This window comes from Prunus mume, linkage group LG3 (genome assembly GCF_029339155.1).
Source record: "Prunus mume cultivar Tortuosa linkage group LG3, ASM2933915v1, whole genome shotgun sequence".
Classification (NCBI taxonomy): Eukaryota; Viridiplantae; Streptophyta; class Magnoliopsida; order Rosales; family Rosaceae; genus Prunus; species Prunus mume.
Window position 1 is genome coordinate 24,007,223 of NC_142700.1, and position 18,804 is coordinate 24,026,026.

Here is an 18,804-nt window from a genome sequence, read left to right on the forward strand (position 1 = left end):
ATGGGAAGTGTTAATATAAACACGGTATGATTGATAAAATTGAAATGATAATGGTAATCAATGAGTAATTAATCAATTTTTTATGTTTCTATTTTTTTATAACCAAAAGTGTCACTAACTAAAAGAGATTCTGATCATATTGAACAGTAAATTAGAGGACGGCGGATATGCACTTGTTGTTTGTGACCATGACGGTGCACATTTGAGCATGCCTATCCTATTGAACTGCACATAAGAAAAGTTAAGAGGGTCTGTACTTTTCATTGCTTTGAAAGAAAAAGGGTAAATCTTAGGCAAGGAATGATTTTCTTGGGGTTTTGGGGTTGTAGCTTAAGTCACTAATATATTTGAACTCCTCCTCCTCACACAAAGATGATTTCCTTTTCCTTGCAAGGGGATTTGTAGTTGAGTGGTTAATAGCATTGACTTATACACCTAGGTTCCATTTGGTTCACGAAACGGATTTGAGAGGAAATCACTTCTTATGTCATTTTTCAATGAATAAAAAATAAAATATTCTTTTCTCATGTTTGATAATGCTGGGGAAGTAACTGGGAGATGTTACTTTATTTCATTTCTCATGTTTAAAACAAAGTTTGTATAATTTTTCAATTATACCCATATTAAATCAAATAAAAAAAGAATGCATTTAGTGATATATTGTAATTCTAAATTCTTAATGAGGACAAAATGTTCATGAAAAATGTACATTTAATGTTGGTTCATTTTCCCAAACATTCCTATGAGGAAGGAAAACAATACTTAAGGAGGGAGGAGGGTTTCACTCTTCCCCCTACTTTTCTAGGTGCAAGGCAATCATTTTTCATGTCTGGACTTACCAAACATGAGAAAACAATTGATTTTCCATCTCTAAGCCTCCTTTCCCATGAACTAAACGGAGGTCTTCTCCTTCAATATTGCTTGAATATAATAAATAAATAAAACATTTCCTTTTCCATAATTGTATAAAATGGATATGTTTGACCAGAACAAAAATATTAAATGGCGTGGCCCCACCATAAAAAAGTAGAAATGAAAGCAGACCACAAGTCATTGTTTTCCAAGATTTTTAAAGAAGGATTTATGACTCCTCTCAGCAATTCATGTGAACAAAATGTTTTTCCTATCGAAAGGAAAAGGATAAATTAAATTTATGTGAACAAAATGTTGCTCACTTTTATTTTTTGTGTCTTGCATCATGTCTTGCATCATGTCTAACAAATTATCTTTTACTAATTTTCTAAAAACAAGTTACTGATAATACTTTTCCCCTCATCATGTGGTTACTCAAATATGGTATAAATAAATACGCATCATGTGATACTCAAATATGATACGGTACACACACACACACACAAAAAAAAAAAAAAAACCTACTTTCTAACATTACTCTTCTTCTTTTCTTATATGCAAATACCAACCATAACCATTAATGAAGACTTTTAAATTGGAAATCTCACACTGACCCTGGCACCAGGAAAAAAAAGGAATAAAATTTGTATATCTAGATGGTAGAAATGAAGAAGTTCTTATCATATCCTTTTGAAAATGAAAAAGCTTGTGGTCTCATCTCATATCTTGCTGGCTAATTACTTAAATGCACTGCCCCACTGACCACCACACTAGAGGTGCTCACGGGCTAGCTTCTACTTTGGAAACTGAAAATTTGCCTATAAATTAAATAAAACCCACATAACCCAAAACCTCTCTCACTCTATCTCTATCTTTCTATCTCCTTCTGTGCCATGCAACAGTAAAATTGGTCACCGAAAATCTACAGAGTCCTTCATTCCAATCTAATCCCATTCCGTTAATCCAATGGGCACTAGCACCACCATTTCAGTCCTGTTTTTGATGCTCATAGCCCTCCACAGTCCAAGCCATGCCAATCCCATCAAAACCATTGTTGTAATTGTGATGGAGAACAGGTCATTTGACCACATGCTGGGTTGGATGAAGAGAATCAATCCAGAAATCAACGGTGTGGATGGCTCTGAGGCCAACCCTTTGTCCACAACTGATCCAAACTCCAAGCGCTTCTTCTTCAAGAATGAGTCTCACTATGTGGACCCTGATCCTGGCCACTCATTTCAGGCCATCAGAGAGCAAATCTTCGGCTCAGATAACACCTCAGCTGACCCGCCTCCCATGAATGGCTTTGCCCAGCAGGCTTTCTCCATGGACAACACCACCAACATGTCTCAAGATGTTATGAATGGCTTCAACCCGGATATGGTTGCTGTCTATAAAACTCTTGTTTCTGAATTTGCAGTCTGTGACAGGTACTTATTCTTTTTGCTTTTTCATTAAACTTAATCTTAACTGATTAATTTAGCAAAGCATAAGTTTTTTTTTTCTTTTTTATTTTTTATAAATTTTAAGCGATAGATTGCATTCATAATTCAACCTAAACAAATCGTGTTAATACAAATACGAAAGCTTTGTTGTATATGAATGAATTTTTCTTAAAAATATATTAAAATTAAGAGAGAGAAAGCTTTTGGGAAATGAATGTGAGAGAGAAGGAATGCTTTGCTTCAAAGTATCATTTTGTTTGTACTCCCAAATTATTCATAGCTGTTAAAAAAAACAAGAGATTCCTCTTTTGTATTTTTTTTCATTTTCTTTCTTAAAGCTTTCAAGATTAATCTGAATTTTAATCTCTTACCTCTTCCTTTGCTGCTGCCAACCTGCCATGCAATAATTGCGGTTGACACTTGTGTGGGTTGTTAGATTACGACTTCTGACACTGTCTTTTTACTTTTTTTTTACTGTTTTACTTTTTTACCCCTACCTTTTTTTTTTTTACTATCCCAAACAAAAAACATTAAGAATTTTGTGTATGTGTTAGGTGGTTTGCCTCGGTGCCATCCTCAACACAGCCGAATCGCCTCTACGTGCATTCAGGGACATCAGCTGGGGCAACAAGCAACATCCCAGCCCTTCTAGCCAAGGGCTATCCACAAAGAACCATCTTTGAAAGCGTTGACGACGCCGGAATATCCTTCGGAATATACTACCAAAACATTCCGGCCACACTCTTCTATAGGAACTTGAGGAAGCTCAAGTACATAAGCAAGTTCCACATGTATGACACCTTCAAGAGCCATGCAAAGCAAGGGAAGCTGCCAGGCTACACTGTCGTAGAACAGAGGTACTTCGACGTCAAAATTGCCCCCGCAAATGATGATCATCCCTCGCACGACGTGTTCCAAGGGCAGATGTTTGTCAAGGAGGTGTACGAGACACTGAGGGCGAGCCCTCAATGGAACGACACCTTGTTGATCATCACTTATGATGAACATGGAGGGTTCTATGATCATGTAGCTACGCCAGTACATGGAGTCCCTAGCCCCGATGGGATCGTGGGGCCGGAGCCTTTCTTGTTTCAGTTCGACCGGTTGGGAGTCAGGGTTCCGACCATCATGGTCTCACCCTGGATTGAGAAGGGTACTGGTGAGTACTAATGCTAGCTCCTTGATTTCAAACTTTCAGCTAATTACAATTATATGATTGAATCTGCTTAAATTTTCTAATGCTAATATGAAGCTTAGGGTTTAAAGTTTAGGATTAAGCATTTAGAATTTGTATTAGCACAATATCACCTCATAGAATAGTTCAAAATGCAATTTGATAACCCTTTTATCCCACCTTACAAACTAGATGGTATGAAAAGTCAACAATGTCATTTTAATCTTAAGAGGGTAATTTGGTAATTACACACTTGTGCATGATGTGATTTAAGAAATGTTATCTCACTCACAAAGTTACGTGATCATGTTAAAATCTTAAGTTGTATCTTATGATGTTAGATTTTTGTCGTGTTATACAGTTTCACATATAATGCATTGCTTGTACTCAAAACTATTTAGGATTCTGTTAGGTTGATAAACTTGGTTAAATGGAACGACATAAGCTGCTGATTTCACACTACATAATCTGCCACAGCCTGAATTTGTCGGCATTGCTGTCCCATAACCATATGTCGAAGGGAATCTAGATAGAAATATCTTCTGTTGATAACATTGATGGCTGGCTTGCTTCCACCTATACGCAAGCCACAAAGAATTTGCTTCCCATTTCACACTGCTTTTGGTAAAAAGAGGACCTACTTCTATGGATTCTTTCGTTAATGCTTGTCAAGCTTACCAACAAAACAATAAAGAGATTGGCTGTCTTCGTTTCTTATCTCAACCAACAAGTAGTTTGGTTGATGACTTAGCCATATGATGGGAGAAGAACTTACATGTATCGGGAATGCCATCGTGGCGGTATTCCAAGCCTATCATGCATATGTCATATCGGAAAGTTAAAATACATGTCAATGTGTGATTGGCTCGGGATAACACCACAGTGGTATCCCTGTTATAAGTTTGTTTTTCTCCATATGAGGAAATTAAAATGTTGGGTGTCATCAATGTTTTGAGATTTTCTATTTTTGTTTTTCACTAAAATTCTGCATAAAGTGATGGGAGTTTGTTGAAATTGTTAATTGGGGATAAGTTATAGGCAAGCACACCACACAAAAGCTAGCAGATAAAGTCTTACTAACTGACATAAAACTCTTGAGGAAAGTCAAGTATGCCAAGTTGTAGGAAAAAGTATACCTTCAAAATGAACCAACTGATAAAATCTCTTAAACTGTTTAATACCTCAAGTGTTAGAAGCATTTTTGCAGGAACCTAATAGATTGCCTTATTTTGCTGGTTGGTGCAGAGATAAAAATAGCTAAACTTCTCTCTGTTTACATTGTCGTCCAAATTCAGTCAATATTTTCGTAGCAACAAATGCTCATTAGCTTTGATTTCTAGCAAGAACAGAATAAGTTGAAACCTGCATGGCTAACTGTATGAACTTTCTAAAAACCTATGGTTAATGGCATATTTTCTCCATTGACGATGACAATGAATCGATTATGCAGTCCTTCATGGACCTAACGGATCACCATTTCCAACTTCGGAATTTGAACACTCATCCATTCCAGCAACAGTTAGGAAGATCTTCAACCTATCTGCACCCTTAACAAAGAGGGATGAATGGGCTGGTACCTTTGAAGGCATTGTTCAAACACGGACAGAACCCAGAACTGATTGCCCAGGTTAGTCACATTCCACTCTCTAATCAACTGGAAAAGATTATATGTGTCTTATGTTTGTCTCAATTGCTTGCAATTTTGAGCAGAGCAACTACCAACGCCAGTCAAGATAAGAACAAGTGAGCCTAAAGAAGATGCTAAGCTTACTGAATTTCAGCAGGAGATGACGCAACTTGCAGCAGTTTTAAAAGGAGATAACATATTTACAAGCTACCCCAAAAAGACAGGGAAGGAGATGACCGTCAAGGATGGTAAGGAATACGCAGATGACGCAGTTAAACGATTCTTCGAGGCAGGGCTTTATGCTAAGAGAATGGGAGTTAGTGAGGAACAGATTGTCCAGATGAGGCCCTCCCTTACTACAAGACCATCACCCATAGTTAACCAGACACCATAAATAGATGAAATGAAAACTGGTAGTGGATCCTCAGGTGCATATGTAAAAAGCAGTCATCTTTTTCTATATCTATACAAATCCAGGGAAAGAAATTAAATTATCTCATGAAAGTTTAGCATTTCACGATGCTTATATTCTTCAGTTTGCGGGCTTGTGTATCAAATTATTTTTCCCATCTCAACTTGGAAAAGTTTTTAAATGCGTATTTGATTAAACAAAGGCTAAAAGACAAGTTCTTAAGCCGTGTTTTCATATCAGGGCAGGAAAAAATAAATAAAATTCCAGTCTTAAGTACAGTTTAATCCCCTTCTTATCACTCTCAAGTTAGGAACAGAAGTCTGATCACATAGATTATAAGAATTTGGAGAAATCAATTTGAATACAAAACTCCTGAAGTGCTATCAGGACTTTATGCTTTTCGTTAAGGGAACAGTAGCTGGTACTATCTTAAGCTTTCTGTTGTAGGGAAACTATCAGCACTTTATAGACTAATAAAGGGGCATAAAGCTTTCACAACAAACACCTTAAACTGTTACTCACAATTACGAACATCTCAGAAAAGTAAACTGCCCTTCTTTATTACTAATTTCTGATTAGCAAGGGCTCCAAAATCTTATTGTTTCAATTAAGCGTAAGTAATTCCAACATGTGAACGTATACAAAAGAATTGAGTAACCTTCATGGCTGTATGTAAAAGAGCACCAACAAGAAAATATCCTTTTTGACTCATCAAGACATTCCTTTTCTACCTATAACATTCTTTTGCTACGTTAAATTCCGTATCGACAGAACTCCCTCACAGGCTTTAAAATATCAGTAAGCAAGAGAAGAATTCATGGGCTTATATCTTACTTTTCATCTCAGCCACTAGTTAATGTGTTCCACCCAGGAATGTTTGCTGTAGCCTCATTAACCATCTTCACGAGCCTTATCTGCAAACAAGATCAGTGCAACATCTATCAATTGGAGACAGAGGATCAGTGTAACATCAATTAACTGGAGAGAGAGTGTCTGTTTTACATAATTTGCCTTCACATCCAAGACAAACTAAGTATTGGATGATTGGATGATGAATGACTCGTACAGACACTATCTCATGGCATTATGGCTATCTCTGTTTATTTTTTCTAATTCCATTGGCCTCAATTACTGAGACCAATTTATAATCACGACAAATAAGACGAAAGCAAAGCTGATTCAACCTTCTTGTTCTGATATCATTGTTCACAACCATGCTTATGGGTAGGGAGAAAAATTAAAGCAGCCTTAGACACAGATGAGCCAATTAATGCAGCCATTTAGCTGAAAAATATTTGTTAAAAAAATGTTTTCTTTCTTGCCTACTGATGACAGCATTCAGCACACGGGCTCAATGAAACAGAATCAACATGCCTCAAAACATATTAGTGATAGACTTACCACACTTTCAGGAACTCCTGGAGGGGGCAAGGAGAGGTTTCTTGGTGGAGGACCACTAAGATATGATCTCTTGTCAAAACGCCATTCTCCAATCTTGCCATAAGTCAGTTCTCCCTAAATGTTAGAAAAGAAAAGCCATTCAGTGTAATTAAAAGAATTCATGCAGAAGAGAGATCACTATATTAATTAAACGAATTCATGCAGAAATAGAGATCCTGAAACAAGTGCAGTCAAACTGCCTTTCATAACAAAAAATTTCAACAAAAAAAAAGGGCAGAGAGAGAGAGAGAGAGAGAGACCTTTAAATTATAGTCGCATCCGTAAGTATAATGAATGATGAACGTCTTTCCAACTTCCAAATCCCATGGAGGCTGCACGCTTAAACTAAAGCATATTAGATCTTTTTATGACTTGAGGCAAAAGTGGAAAACCACAAAAATAATAATCACATGAATAAAATAAATAAAACCCAAATTCAAACCTGCAGCATGAAGTCTTTACGAAGAATATGCTGCACTCCATGCAATGCAGATGCTACAGCATATGCATACCTTATTTCAGCAGAGAAATGACACCAACATCAAATATAAAATAATCAACCTATTGGACGGAGATTAACTAGCAATTGAAGCTTATTACTTACATCTCAAGCACCCATCCAAAGGCCTTATCAGTCTCTGGGTCATCTTTCATTCTCAAAGAAACATTCACCCATGTGGGAGCAATTTCCTCCAGCAAGGACTGTCATAGATAAATTAGTCAGTACACATTTTAAAAGTATGATTTTGTAGTGAAAGTATAACCGTCAGCCTCATGGACAACACACCTATAATTATGATGCGAGGATGATATGTATAAAGCATACATATAAATCATACATATATACATATATATGTGTGTGTGTGTGTGTGTGTGTATATACATGTATGGACATGACCCACAATGTATATATAGGCACTAATGCATACATATATAAGTATGGAGATGCAGCACACATAGTAATGTATAATTAAGAATCTGTGTTTCATCATTTATAATCACCTCAATTCATAAACTACATTAGCAATACAATATTTTACCTTCTTTATGATTCAAAGAAGAATTGCCAATCTGATTAATATCAGTCACAGGACTGTTTTCTCAGGATGAATTTTCCTAATATTTTCTCATTTCAAATTATGGTTTATAGCAAAAAGTAAAATGGTCAGCTTGATGACAAGACAAATATAGCTACAATGAAGATATGAATAAAGCACACCTACATACACACCCTCGTGCATTCACAATCACACTATGAAAACAAATGTTCCACCATTCATAATCACATTAATACAAAGTTACATTAGCAATAAAATATTTTACCTTCTTTATGATTACAGGAGAATTGCCAATTGGATCAATATCAGTCACAGGACCTTTTTCCTCAGGATAAAATTTCCTAATTATTTTCTCATTTTCAGCTGGTTTAATGTAGAAAAATGGATACCCTGCTGGACTGTTTCCATGTGCCAAGTTTGGCAAGGGATTTACAAATATGTGGTCAGGTTCGGCCATTAGAATGTATCTGCATTGATCATGATAGAGACCAGCTCTCTGATTTCATCAATGAAGAGAGGAAAGTTTTGCAAGAAGTTAAAAAGGAACAACAAAAGCTTACTCTTCCTCGATTGTTGCTTTCTCTAGCCATTGCACAAAAGCCCATGGTCTATTTAGGACAATATAGCCCTGGATACACATTAAATTTAAGTCAGAATAATTTATATTAGCAAAAAGGGAAACCCATTACAAAAATGAACTATATGCTGGGGTTTGATGTTCAAGTAATCTCCAGTAACATACATCTCCTATGCAATTAGATTTAGGATACCAATTCATATTTTTGCATGAGAAACTTTCATTTTAATTAGAATCCGGTTAAGCTAATTAATGTGATGTAGGACAGCAACAACAGATAGGAAGAATAAGGAACTCACTCCGGCCTTTGGCATCGCACCAAAGGTGTCCAGTAGAACAATAAAAAAACTGCCGGCATCGCACCAGCCTTTGGCATCACACCACGAATGTGCCTTCGAATCACTCCAAGTCAACCTGTGCTTCACAAAGTTCTGTGATTTCCTGCTGGTGTGTGAAGCACAGGTTGACTTGGAGAGATCCCAAGGCACCTTCGTCGTGACGTCGAAGGCCAGTGCGATGACGGAATTTTTCTAATTTCTCTACTGGACACCTTTGGTGTGATGCCAAAGGCCAGAGTGAGTTCTTTATTTTCCCTATCTGTTCTTGCTGTCCTACATCATAATGTTATAAACCTCAGAATTCTTTAGTAAATAAAAATGACTACAATATGAATAACAAAGAGCATTTGAACTAAACTATACAAAAAAATTAAAAAATAAAAGAAAATAAGTTATTGTTATAACTTTTGTCCATTATTCGTCAAACAAATATGGATGACAAGCAGATTAATTTCATTCTCCAATCTAATAATTAGGAGCCCTATGTCATAAAATGGTATGTAGACAAGCTTCATATCACATATATGTATCTTCTATGACTGTCAATATTTGGGGACATTTCAAGCATATGATTGCTTCAACATCAACTTCTGCCAAAGTAAATTTGTTTATTATGTTAAAAATAGTTGACATTTGATATTTTCCTTTGCATATAAATCTGTTCCTCTGATACTGAGTAGTAAAACTGTTTGATGATAAGCAATAGAAAAGAAAATTTTATGTTATTAGCAACCCATAAATCTATGACTACGCTTTAGTTAAAGGGGGGAAACAAGCCAAAAAAAAAAAAAAAAGGGGGAAACAAGTTAAGTACAAGTGTTGGCACAGCAACATAAGTACACTTTTACAAAACAATGTCAATCCAACCTGATGTTACAACTTTCATCAGTTCCTTCCTCTTTTTTCTCTTCGTATTGATGACACCTTCTGTAAGGATGAATCTGTCTAGTATATTTCTGTCCTTTTATTCAAATGATAATTTACTTACCACTTATGTAATTGAAAAGCCTTAATCAAATTGATTTGAGTCATTCCCCCCATAATTGTGATTTTATTTTCAAATGGGGTGATAGAGGGAATTCATGTTTTATGAGATATTACTTGCATTCTTTCTCTCCACGATGAACATTAGTTAAACCTTTTTTAATTTGATATCGGCAGATTCATTTCTTAAATACACTTTTGATGAAACAATCTATAACAACAATCCCTTAAACATTACATCAATCATTGTCATAGAAAGAGAATTGAAGAAGAGAGAACTAGCTCATGAGATCAATTGAAAAAATACAGAAACAGCATAAGTGAAGAAGCAAATTCCAACCTACATAAATCTAATAGGAAGTAGAGATAAGTGAAACAACAGTGTCAAAAAAACTCTCACCCGATCCAAGCCCCCTGGAAGAGGATCAACCACAACTGTTGGAATCTCCTCCATCAAATTGTCAGCATTTCCAGAATGCAAAACTCGTGTGAACTTTCCCATATCTGATCCAGGCATATCTTTTACCTTCTTGTACCAGTAATACATAATCCGACACTGCCATTGGCTATAGGGAGCATCAGTTGCTGTAAGAGCAACATGATATTTCGAATTCTTCGCGTTCTCATACCTCTGAATCATGGGCTTTATCAACCGATCTGCCCCCAAAAGCCCCGAGGATGAAGCCTTGTTGTGTATTACCACAGTTAACAAATTATAAGATGCAAAGAAAAACCCAAGTGCCAAAAGCACCAAAAGTACTGGTGATGCACGCCCCATGCCTTTTCTCCCAATCATCTTTATGTGTCACTCAATTAGAAATATGGATTGTAAATCCTCAAAATTCAACAGAAGTCATTTCCGCTACCTACAAAAATCTTTTGAATACCAACCAATTTGGCCAAGCAAAATCCTCCACCACTTCACAGCTCAATTACAAGTATAGCAAAGCCACACTTACTGTAAACCCATTAAATGCTATCCTTTCCCAAACTTCTACTGACTCAATCAGAACCCAGAAAAGAGCAATGGACTATTCTGCATTACCATTACAAGAGAGAAACTAATAAGTCAAGGTATGGTTTGATGTTAGAAGAGCTAGAGCCACATTGCCAATAAGCAATAAAATGAATTAATTCCAAAACTACCAAAATAAAAAATAAATAAAAAATCAACAAACTAAATCAAACAATTCAGAACTACACAATCCCATTAGTTCAACCAAAAATAAAAGGAAAAAGTCATACTTGAGCCAGAATTCAGAGGATTATTAACTTGAGACACAGATCTAAAGTAAAAATAATAAAAAGGACACACTTAAAACAGAGAGATAGAAGCACATAAAGGAAGATAACTGAAGAAAGTTTATAACTGAAGAAACAACTTAAAAGAGAAATGAATGCAGAAGAAAAGAGATTAACCTGTACAAACTGGGCACTTTCTAACTGAAAACACCCTCCTCCTCCGAGTCTGTTGGAGTTGGAGCGAGAGAAGAAGAAAGAGTTGGGAGGTTTTTTTCAACGCCTGCTATAGAAAGGTTTTTCTTCTTTTTGTTTTTCGGACAGAACACTATGGGAGGTTTGAAAAGCCGGATACTGACTGACTGACTGAATCTTGCATAAAAAACTATTTGAAAGGTCGGATACTCAAATATTGTCCGTATAGTTGTGGAAAAAAAACAAAAATTGTATTTATAAAACACCATGACGAGTCAATCAGACCAAAAAACAAAAAGAACGTTATTACCGCAATACTCGGCGGTGAACAAAAATTAAATGAATAAAATGACATAATTGTGGGCTAGGCCAATTTGTCAAGAGAATGTGTAGCTCCTTTACTCATGTATTAGAATAGTTAGAAGTGCTATGACAATCTTTCTAAAGAAAATGGACATATTATTTATAATTTTAGCTTTACACATGACCTGTTTCAAAGAAAAATTATAGAATACTATGGTAGTATGGTCATGTGGTATATTTTATATATGTATTATAATATGGGTGGACTATAGGGTTTATTTTCCTCTTTTTAAGGAATAATATAATAAATATACACTTATATTATAACATATATATAAAATGTACTACGTGACTGTACTATCATAATACTCTATCATCACTCGTTTTTTTGGGTTTTGTAAAGAATGTGGTACCAACCTTCGAACCCAAGACCACTAGGGTTTGGCATTGTTGTCTATGAAAATAATTGTTGTCTGATTTGCTATAAGAGAAAGCAGTTTAGCGTTTGGTAAATTTTTTTGTTAAAAGTGTTGTTGGTACTGATTTCCGCATAATCAAAAATGATTGCCGCATAATCATTAAACCCAGTACCTCTTCGAAATTGATTCCTGCATAATCAGAAAATGAAAGCACATCATTAGTTATTTTCCCTTATAACTTTCTCTCACAACAATTTGTAATAATAAGTGATTTTCTCAAAGTTTACCAAACAAGGTGGGCTTCCCAAAATTATTAAAAAAAAACTTATCACCCTAAATAAACAATGTCAAACTGGTACTAGGAGTTAGTGCAAGCGCACTTACCACAAGGGCAGGTTGAAGGCTAGTTTTCATCACTCATTTCAAAGAGCTAGAAAAGCCCCTTATTTTTTTTGGTACTCGGCTTGCATCTCTATAAAGTGAAATGTATACATTAAGGCATAAATGGAGAGATCCTTACAATAAGCCTAATTTACGTATCAATGAAATATGAATAGTGGATCCTAATGCAGATGATTGCGACTTAATTGTGGGAAATATTAAAGCATGAGTACGTATGAGTAGTATTGGTGTAAACAATTGAGATGAAAAAAAAGAGTGTTGTTACACGAACCTTAAAATTAATTGAGTACACCATACTATCAAAGTATTTATTGAATTACTAATTTACTCTGATATAAAATTATTAAAAATATATATATTGAATTATAAAACAAATATAATTTTAATAAATACATACTCACCATATTCGACCCTAATATATGTTTAGGGTATTTTCAGACTAGGGTTTCCACCTCTTGTGTTGAGTAGGATTTCAAAAGGTAATGCCAGTGTGAATGCATCTCAGCCTTCTCTGTCTTCTCTCGTAATTGGAATTTGGAAGCATTCAAATCCAGCAAAGAAGTCACCTTCTCATACTTGGCACCATGACAAACAATTTCCTTCAAATAAATTATATCTTCTTACATTAATCCAATCTCTGATAGGTACCGTACAATAATCTTATATATTTTTCTAGCCCTACCACTTTGCAAGTCTCAATTAAATTTAGAGTCAAGATCGTTTTGTATTTTTCTTTACACTTTCACCCTCTCTCATATGCTCCCACTATCAACAACTCAACACGCATAAAAGCCTGTATGGAACAAGTCATATCCGTCTTGTATTCAATCACTTTATCGGCTAAATTATCGTTTTTTTGGGGCAGCAATATTTTATCACATTTCCAGCTATATATAGTCAATTTATCGATAATTTTCTCGATATTTTCGTTCAATTGACAGCTTTAAATGATCAAAATATCGCGATATGAACTTTCAAATGGCGAAATTATCAATTTTTTGGTGCAGCAATATTTTAGCACATTTCCAGCTATATATCGTTAATTTATCGATTTAAATGGTCAAAATATCGCGAGATGAACTTTCAAAAAATAAATAATTTAAACTCAGCGCACACAGTGGGGTTTGAACCCCTCTCCACTCCAAAATTTTGCAACCACTTAACCATCACGCCAGTCATCATTTTGTGATAATAAGCTATGGAATATATATTTATAATACATGCGAGTTGTTTCTCAAAATAGAAATTAACATAATTACTTATTGTTTTATATTATTGATCAGTTACTTAATTACTTAATATTATTTATTTATTTTCTATTTAATCCATTTAATGTTATTGATGATTTTATTATTCATTATAAGTACTTACATTACTAAATTTCCCTTCAAATTGTTGCTTAATTACTTAAATCTCTATAATTATTTTCTTTGTTTACTACTTAATTCTTCCTTTGATAAATTTATTTATGTTCTTAGTTAATTTTCAATCTTCACTATTATTTTTTAAAGTATGGTAAAGTGCCTAATTTTCATGAAAAGTCAAGTTGGTTTAATTATTTTTCAATTTTTGATAAATAATAAATATAAGAATGTGTACCATGTCCAATGAATAATGTGAAATAAGGTTACACATGTATCTTACCATGCAATTTATAAAGTGTAAAATATTGTACTAAAAAATGATAAATAAATTACTATGGGGTGTTTAATTCTCTTCATTAATTACTCCATATTTTCTAAGTCACAAAGTTTGTCAGCTCGCAATATAATCAACTTAAATAACTCAAACCCACTATGTAATGCATTTCCTTTCAGTTTTTTGTGTCAAAATAATAGATGATTGACTAAGTAAACTTCTTCTAAAGTTTTATTAAAAATTTCCATGTATTTATCACAATTTTCATGGTTTTTATCCAATTTTTATCGATATCGATATTTTCCCGATATTTCCATCGATATTGACGTGTTTTTGAACCACCGATATTTCCGAAACTATCGATATTTAAGATCTTGTAAAGAAGAGAAAAGTAGAAATATCGCCACGGTCTGCTCGTGATAGCATTAAAACTTTTGTGCTGAAAAAGATTTAAGAAGAATCATATATGACCTATCTTTTAGTTATTTAGTGGGTTCATTTCATAAATGGAGCTTTAATTTAGAATGTTGCTAAACGAATCCTAAAATTAACTGAGTAGACTCTATGATCTAAGTACACATTAATATTTAAATCAAAATATAAAATTAACTAAGTACACCCTATTTAACTAGGATGTATCATGTATATTTTTGGTAGTTAAATAGGGTGTACTTATTATATTTTGATTAAAATAATATAGCGTACTTAGTTAATTTTAGGATTTGTTTAACACCACCGGAAAAGAAAGAAAAAAACTAATGTAAACAATTTAAAAAACATAACATGTGGACCTTATTAGAAAATTCGTGCATTAAACACGTAGGTACATATTTTTGAAAATGTTTTTGTTTTTGTACATATCACAAATAAGCATTTTTTCAAAGGGAGCGCCACAAGGTTCTTCATTGGGCAGGTCCAGGCTTCGCAGGCTTGAAATTTTGGATTCGGGTTGGGCTCTGGTTTTACGGGCTTTTTTTTTCCTCCTGGCAGTTGCTCAATCCTATGCAGCAGCAGCAGCAGCTGAAGCTGAAAATGATTTTAATTAGACGCAGTAGCTACTTCTCTATCAGTTTGGATGAGAATGATGTTCGAAATGGAGTTAAAACTTTTACAGAAGAAAAGTGGGTGGACGTTTTTCACAGATAGAGCCGCTTCCTAAAGTAAAAGTAAAATATTTCTACAGGCGCCGAAAGAGGACTTGTAAGACAGATTGAGGGGGATAATGTTATAAGTTTCTTAAAATTTAGTAATGGAATGAATGCTGGGATTTAAAGAGCCTGAATGAAGCCATGTAATCATCTTATTTTGTGCATGGAAGAAAATTAAACACAACTACAGTACATGTCTTGTTTCTCCCTCTCTATTCTTCTGCATATTCTTCCTCCAGCCTTCAATTTTAGAGCACAATGTGGAAGTTAAAAGATCCTTAATAATCTGATACGGTTAGTTAACAGGCTAGATTGTTGTTTTCGAAGCCCTTCGAGACAGAATTATCCAACAAAGCACACGATAGAGCACAAAGAAGCCGAACATGATCCCCACATTGGTCCATCTGGTGTCCTTGTCAAGTCCCCTACTCTTCAACACGTCATTGCCTGTGAACAAACATTTTGAGTGGGAGTAATCTTGAGGATGCCAAGAGAAACACTCGCTTCGAATGCTCCAGTATTCGTTTATCAGCAGTGTGTCCAGCGGATACCTATAAAGAGAAACATAGTACATGAAGAGCCAGTATTTTGGTATGCTCTCTTTTGGAATGAAGTAGCCAGAGAAGAGAAAGAAGGCTCCAAGAACTGTGCAGATAAGAGAATTTCCTGATATGAAGTCAGGAGAGACTGCACTCAAAAAGAGCACCAGAGAACTAGCCATCAAAATGATGAGCCAAACCACGAAAGTGAAAAAAGCAAAGGCAGCAATAGAGGGATTGAGTCCTACTAGCCAATACACAGGAACAGAAAAGAGAATTGCCACTGCAAACAAGAAGGGTAGGAAGACAAAGGTATTGGCAATCATGTAAGAGGAGATTCTATAGGCACCCCTTGAGGCTTCCTTCATTAAAACACGTCGCTCTTGAAGGTATATCGGTAGCGCCTCAACTGTAGAAGAGAGGAGAAAACTGAGACTGAAAGCGAAGAGGCCCAACCGCTCTGCTACTCCTTCTTCATCCTTCCTCACTTTCATGTATACGCTTGCCAAGCCAAATCCTCCTACAAGAGCTTGCATTGTTCTCGCCAAGAACAGCTGCTTTGTTCTATAAATGATCTTCCAAAATCTTGAGCACAAAATCATAATCTCATATAAACTAGAAAAATAATATGTACCAATCTTTCTGCTATCTTGTTGATCTCTGACAATTTCTTCTTCTGGCCATGATGAGTAGGAGTATGGTTCTTTGTTCTCTGTCCCAGATATTTGATCAGTTCTCGAATACGAATCTTCCAGTGTCTCTATTATTTCCATGGAAAATTCTATTGCATTAAGTTGCACTGGAATTTGCAGTCCCAATTTGCTTATTGTTTCTTCGAGTAATTCAATGCTACCATTATGGACAACAGAGCCATGAGAGAGGATCAAAAAGCTAGAGATGTGATAGAGAATTCTATAGCTGGGTTGGTGTATTGATAAAACCACAGTTCTTTGCTTTGATTTGGCCATTGTAGAAAGCATCTCAATGACTTGAAGTGCTGAAGAGCTGTCTAGGCCTGAAGTTGGCTCATCAAGGAGCAAAATTGGTGGATCATGAATCATATCAACACCAATTGATACCCTTTTCCTCTCTCCACCAGATATCCCTCTGTTCTCTTCATCTCCAACGAAACTATCCGCAACATGTACAAGACGGAGCTCTTGCATTAACCTCTCTACCCTATCCTCCCTCTCTTTTGCACCAATACCTTTGAGCCTAAACTTGGCAGTAAACATCAAAGTTTCCTTCACAGTGAGCAGAGGAAGCAAATTATCTTCTTGTGCAACAAATCCACATATCTTTCGCAATTGAGCAGGACTAGTTATCTGATGATCGTTGATCGAGACGCATTTGGGATCGAAGTCATTATCTTTCACCCTCCCTGATACTATTCTTAAAAGGGTAGATTTTCCAGTGCCACTTGGGCCAACAATGGCAAGAATTTCAGAACTTGTGGCAGAAAAAGAGACAGATTTGAGAATGCTAACTGGCTTAGGCTTCTTCTGCACCAGATGACAAAATGAAGTGGTTATAAAACCCTTACTTGGGATAAAAGTGTGGGAAAGGTTTTGTACTGTGAGCTTGTAAGTTGGGTTATTGCTGGAATGGTGGGGTGGTGGAGATGAGTAGTAGAAAGAAGAGGCAGGGCTGGTGGATTCTTCAGGGGAGTTTGAGGTTGAAAAGAGTATCACTGAGTCATCTCCATTATTCATGCTTGGCTGCGGTTGCTGCTTAAAGCAAGTTGCCATAATTTTTTTGAGCTCAGCTAATATTCCGCTTGAAAATGGATGAGAAAAAGAAATTGAAATTAATGTACAAGATGAGCCAGAGAAATGGAGGTTGAAGGAAAGCAAGAGCCAAAAGAAGGTGGTGTCTGGTTGGTGGAGTTTGGTTACCTATGGGAAACTTTAGACTTACAGGGCCGATGGGAAACCCTCATCAGAGTCTAGATTTTGGGTGAAGTGGTTTAGAAACCTCACAACAACCAACCTAATAAAACTTGCATACCGATCCAAAGACAGCTCTAGGAGATGCTTTGCAGGTTAATTAGCTAGGGTTACGTCAAGCAAAAAAGGAAAAAAAAAACTAAAATGTAATTGCAAATTTAGTGTATGTAAATAACTTAAGAAAAAAATAAAATACTTTGTTCATACATAAAAGAATTAGAGACCCAACGGATCTAGCCTAGTAGAAAATGGCTTTGACTTACAAACTAGTGATTTCATGTTCGAACTCCCATGGTACCCTGGTTGCGTGTGTGAGAAACCCTATTCTCTGTAATTTAGACTACCACTTATACTGAAAAAAGAAATCGGGAAGAGAAGAGACCTACCCATCTTAGTTGAGCTACATTACCGACTTTATAAAATAGTGTTTCATGATGAAATGCTTCAGAAGTTCAGAATCAATGTTATTGTGCAAAATCCAGTCAGTAGATTTATCCCAGCAAATTCCCCCAATATCCCAAGCTTTAACAATCGGCCAACTCCTAGAGGAGCTGAAAAGGCCATATAGATTTAATTTCCATCATATAAGTTGAATTCAATCGGAAGAAAACGTCAATGTAAGAGGGAGAAATAGACACAATATTCTTGCTGATTGATAGGTATCTTATTATCAGGCGGCTCAATAAAACTTGCAATTATAAACGGTGAATCTCTCTTTCAATCCAAATCATCATTGCCGTTACTCTTGGCTAAATATATATATATATATGAATCAATCAAGTGAATTATCATTTTATATTTTCTTAATATCATATGTATTACTTCTTATTATCAATTTTATGTTATATCTTCTTATATTAATCTTTACCTGTGTAAAAAAGAATACATTTTTTTCTTCTTTATTTTTTATTACATTGGAGGAAAGAAACCCCACTGTAGTTTGATGTGGGTGCCCTAGAGGGGAGGGGGAATCCACCACCACTATGGGAGCCCATTGGCACATTTTTTTCTTTTACAATATTTTAAACTACTCTAAGAATGAAAAAATGGAATCAAACTCGTGTAGGG

At 35.5% G+C, this 18,804-nt stretch overlaps 2 protein-coding genes and 1 pseudogene across 2 annotated transcripts; 1 reads left to right on the top strand and 2 right to left on the bottom strand.

Annotated features, from left to right (window-relative positions):
- The first annotated feature begins 1,566 nt into the window (after nucleotides 1–1,566).
- On the top strand, nucleotides 1,567–5,602 carry LOC103326814 (non-specific phospholipase C2). The gene is given in 5 exon segments (XM_008229059.3): nucleotides 1,567–2,282; nucleotides 2,852–3,456; nucleotides 4,922–5,098; nucleotides 5,182–5,444; nucleotides 5,446–5,602. Coding segments are annotated over 5 exon segments (1,539 nt in total). The 5' UTR covers nucleotides 1,567–1,818; the 3' UTR covers nucleotides 5,476–5,602.
- Nucleotides 5,603–6,048: 446 nt separating this feature from the next.
- LOC148919172 (hydroxyproline O-arabinosyltransferase NOD3-like) lies at nucleotides 6,049–11,510 on the bottom strand. The gene is made up of 9 exons (XM_089048512.1): nucleotides 11,327–11,510; nucleotides 10,308–10,943; nucleotides 8,569–8,636; nucleotides 8,274–8,475; nucleotides 7,555–7,652; nucleotides 7,393–7,462; nucleotides 7,211–7,282; nucleotides 6,912–7,025; nucleotides 6,049–6,424 (listed from the first exon to the last, which is right to left on the bottom strand). The coding sequence occupies exons 2-9, from the start codon at nucleotides 10,701–10,703 to the stop codon at nucleotides 6,353–6,355; spliced, it is 1,092 nt and encodes a 363-aa protein (XP_088904638.1). The 5' UTR covers nucleotides 10,704–10,943; nucleotides 11,327–11,510; the 3' UTR covers nucleotides 6,049–6,352.
- Nucleotides 11,511–15,323: 3,813 nt separating this feature from the next.
- LOC148919173 (ABC transporter G family member 23 pseudogene) lies at nucleotides 15,324–17,969 on the bottom strand (annotated as a pseudogene).
- Nucleotides 17,970–18,804: the final 835 nt, after the last annotated feature.

Bases quoted from the DNA above. Each gene is read 5' to 3' on its own strand.
- LOC148919172 (XM_089048512.1), bottom strand. From the start codon at position 10,703: ATGATTGGGAGAAAAGGCATGGGGCGTGCATCACCAGTACTTTTGGTG. The intron at 8,637-10,307 runs GTGAGAGTTTTT...ATGTGTATCCAG, and splicing joins TTCCAGGGGGCTTGGATCGG to GGCTATATTGTCCTAAATAG. The intron at 6,425-6,911 runs GTAAGTCTATCA...TCTTGTTTGCAG, and splicing joins CAGGAGTTCCTGAAAGTGTG to ATAAGGCTCGTGAAGATGGT.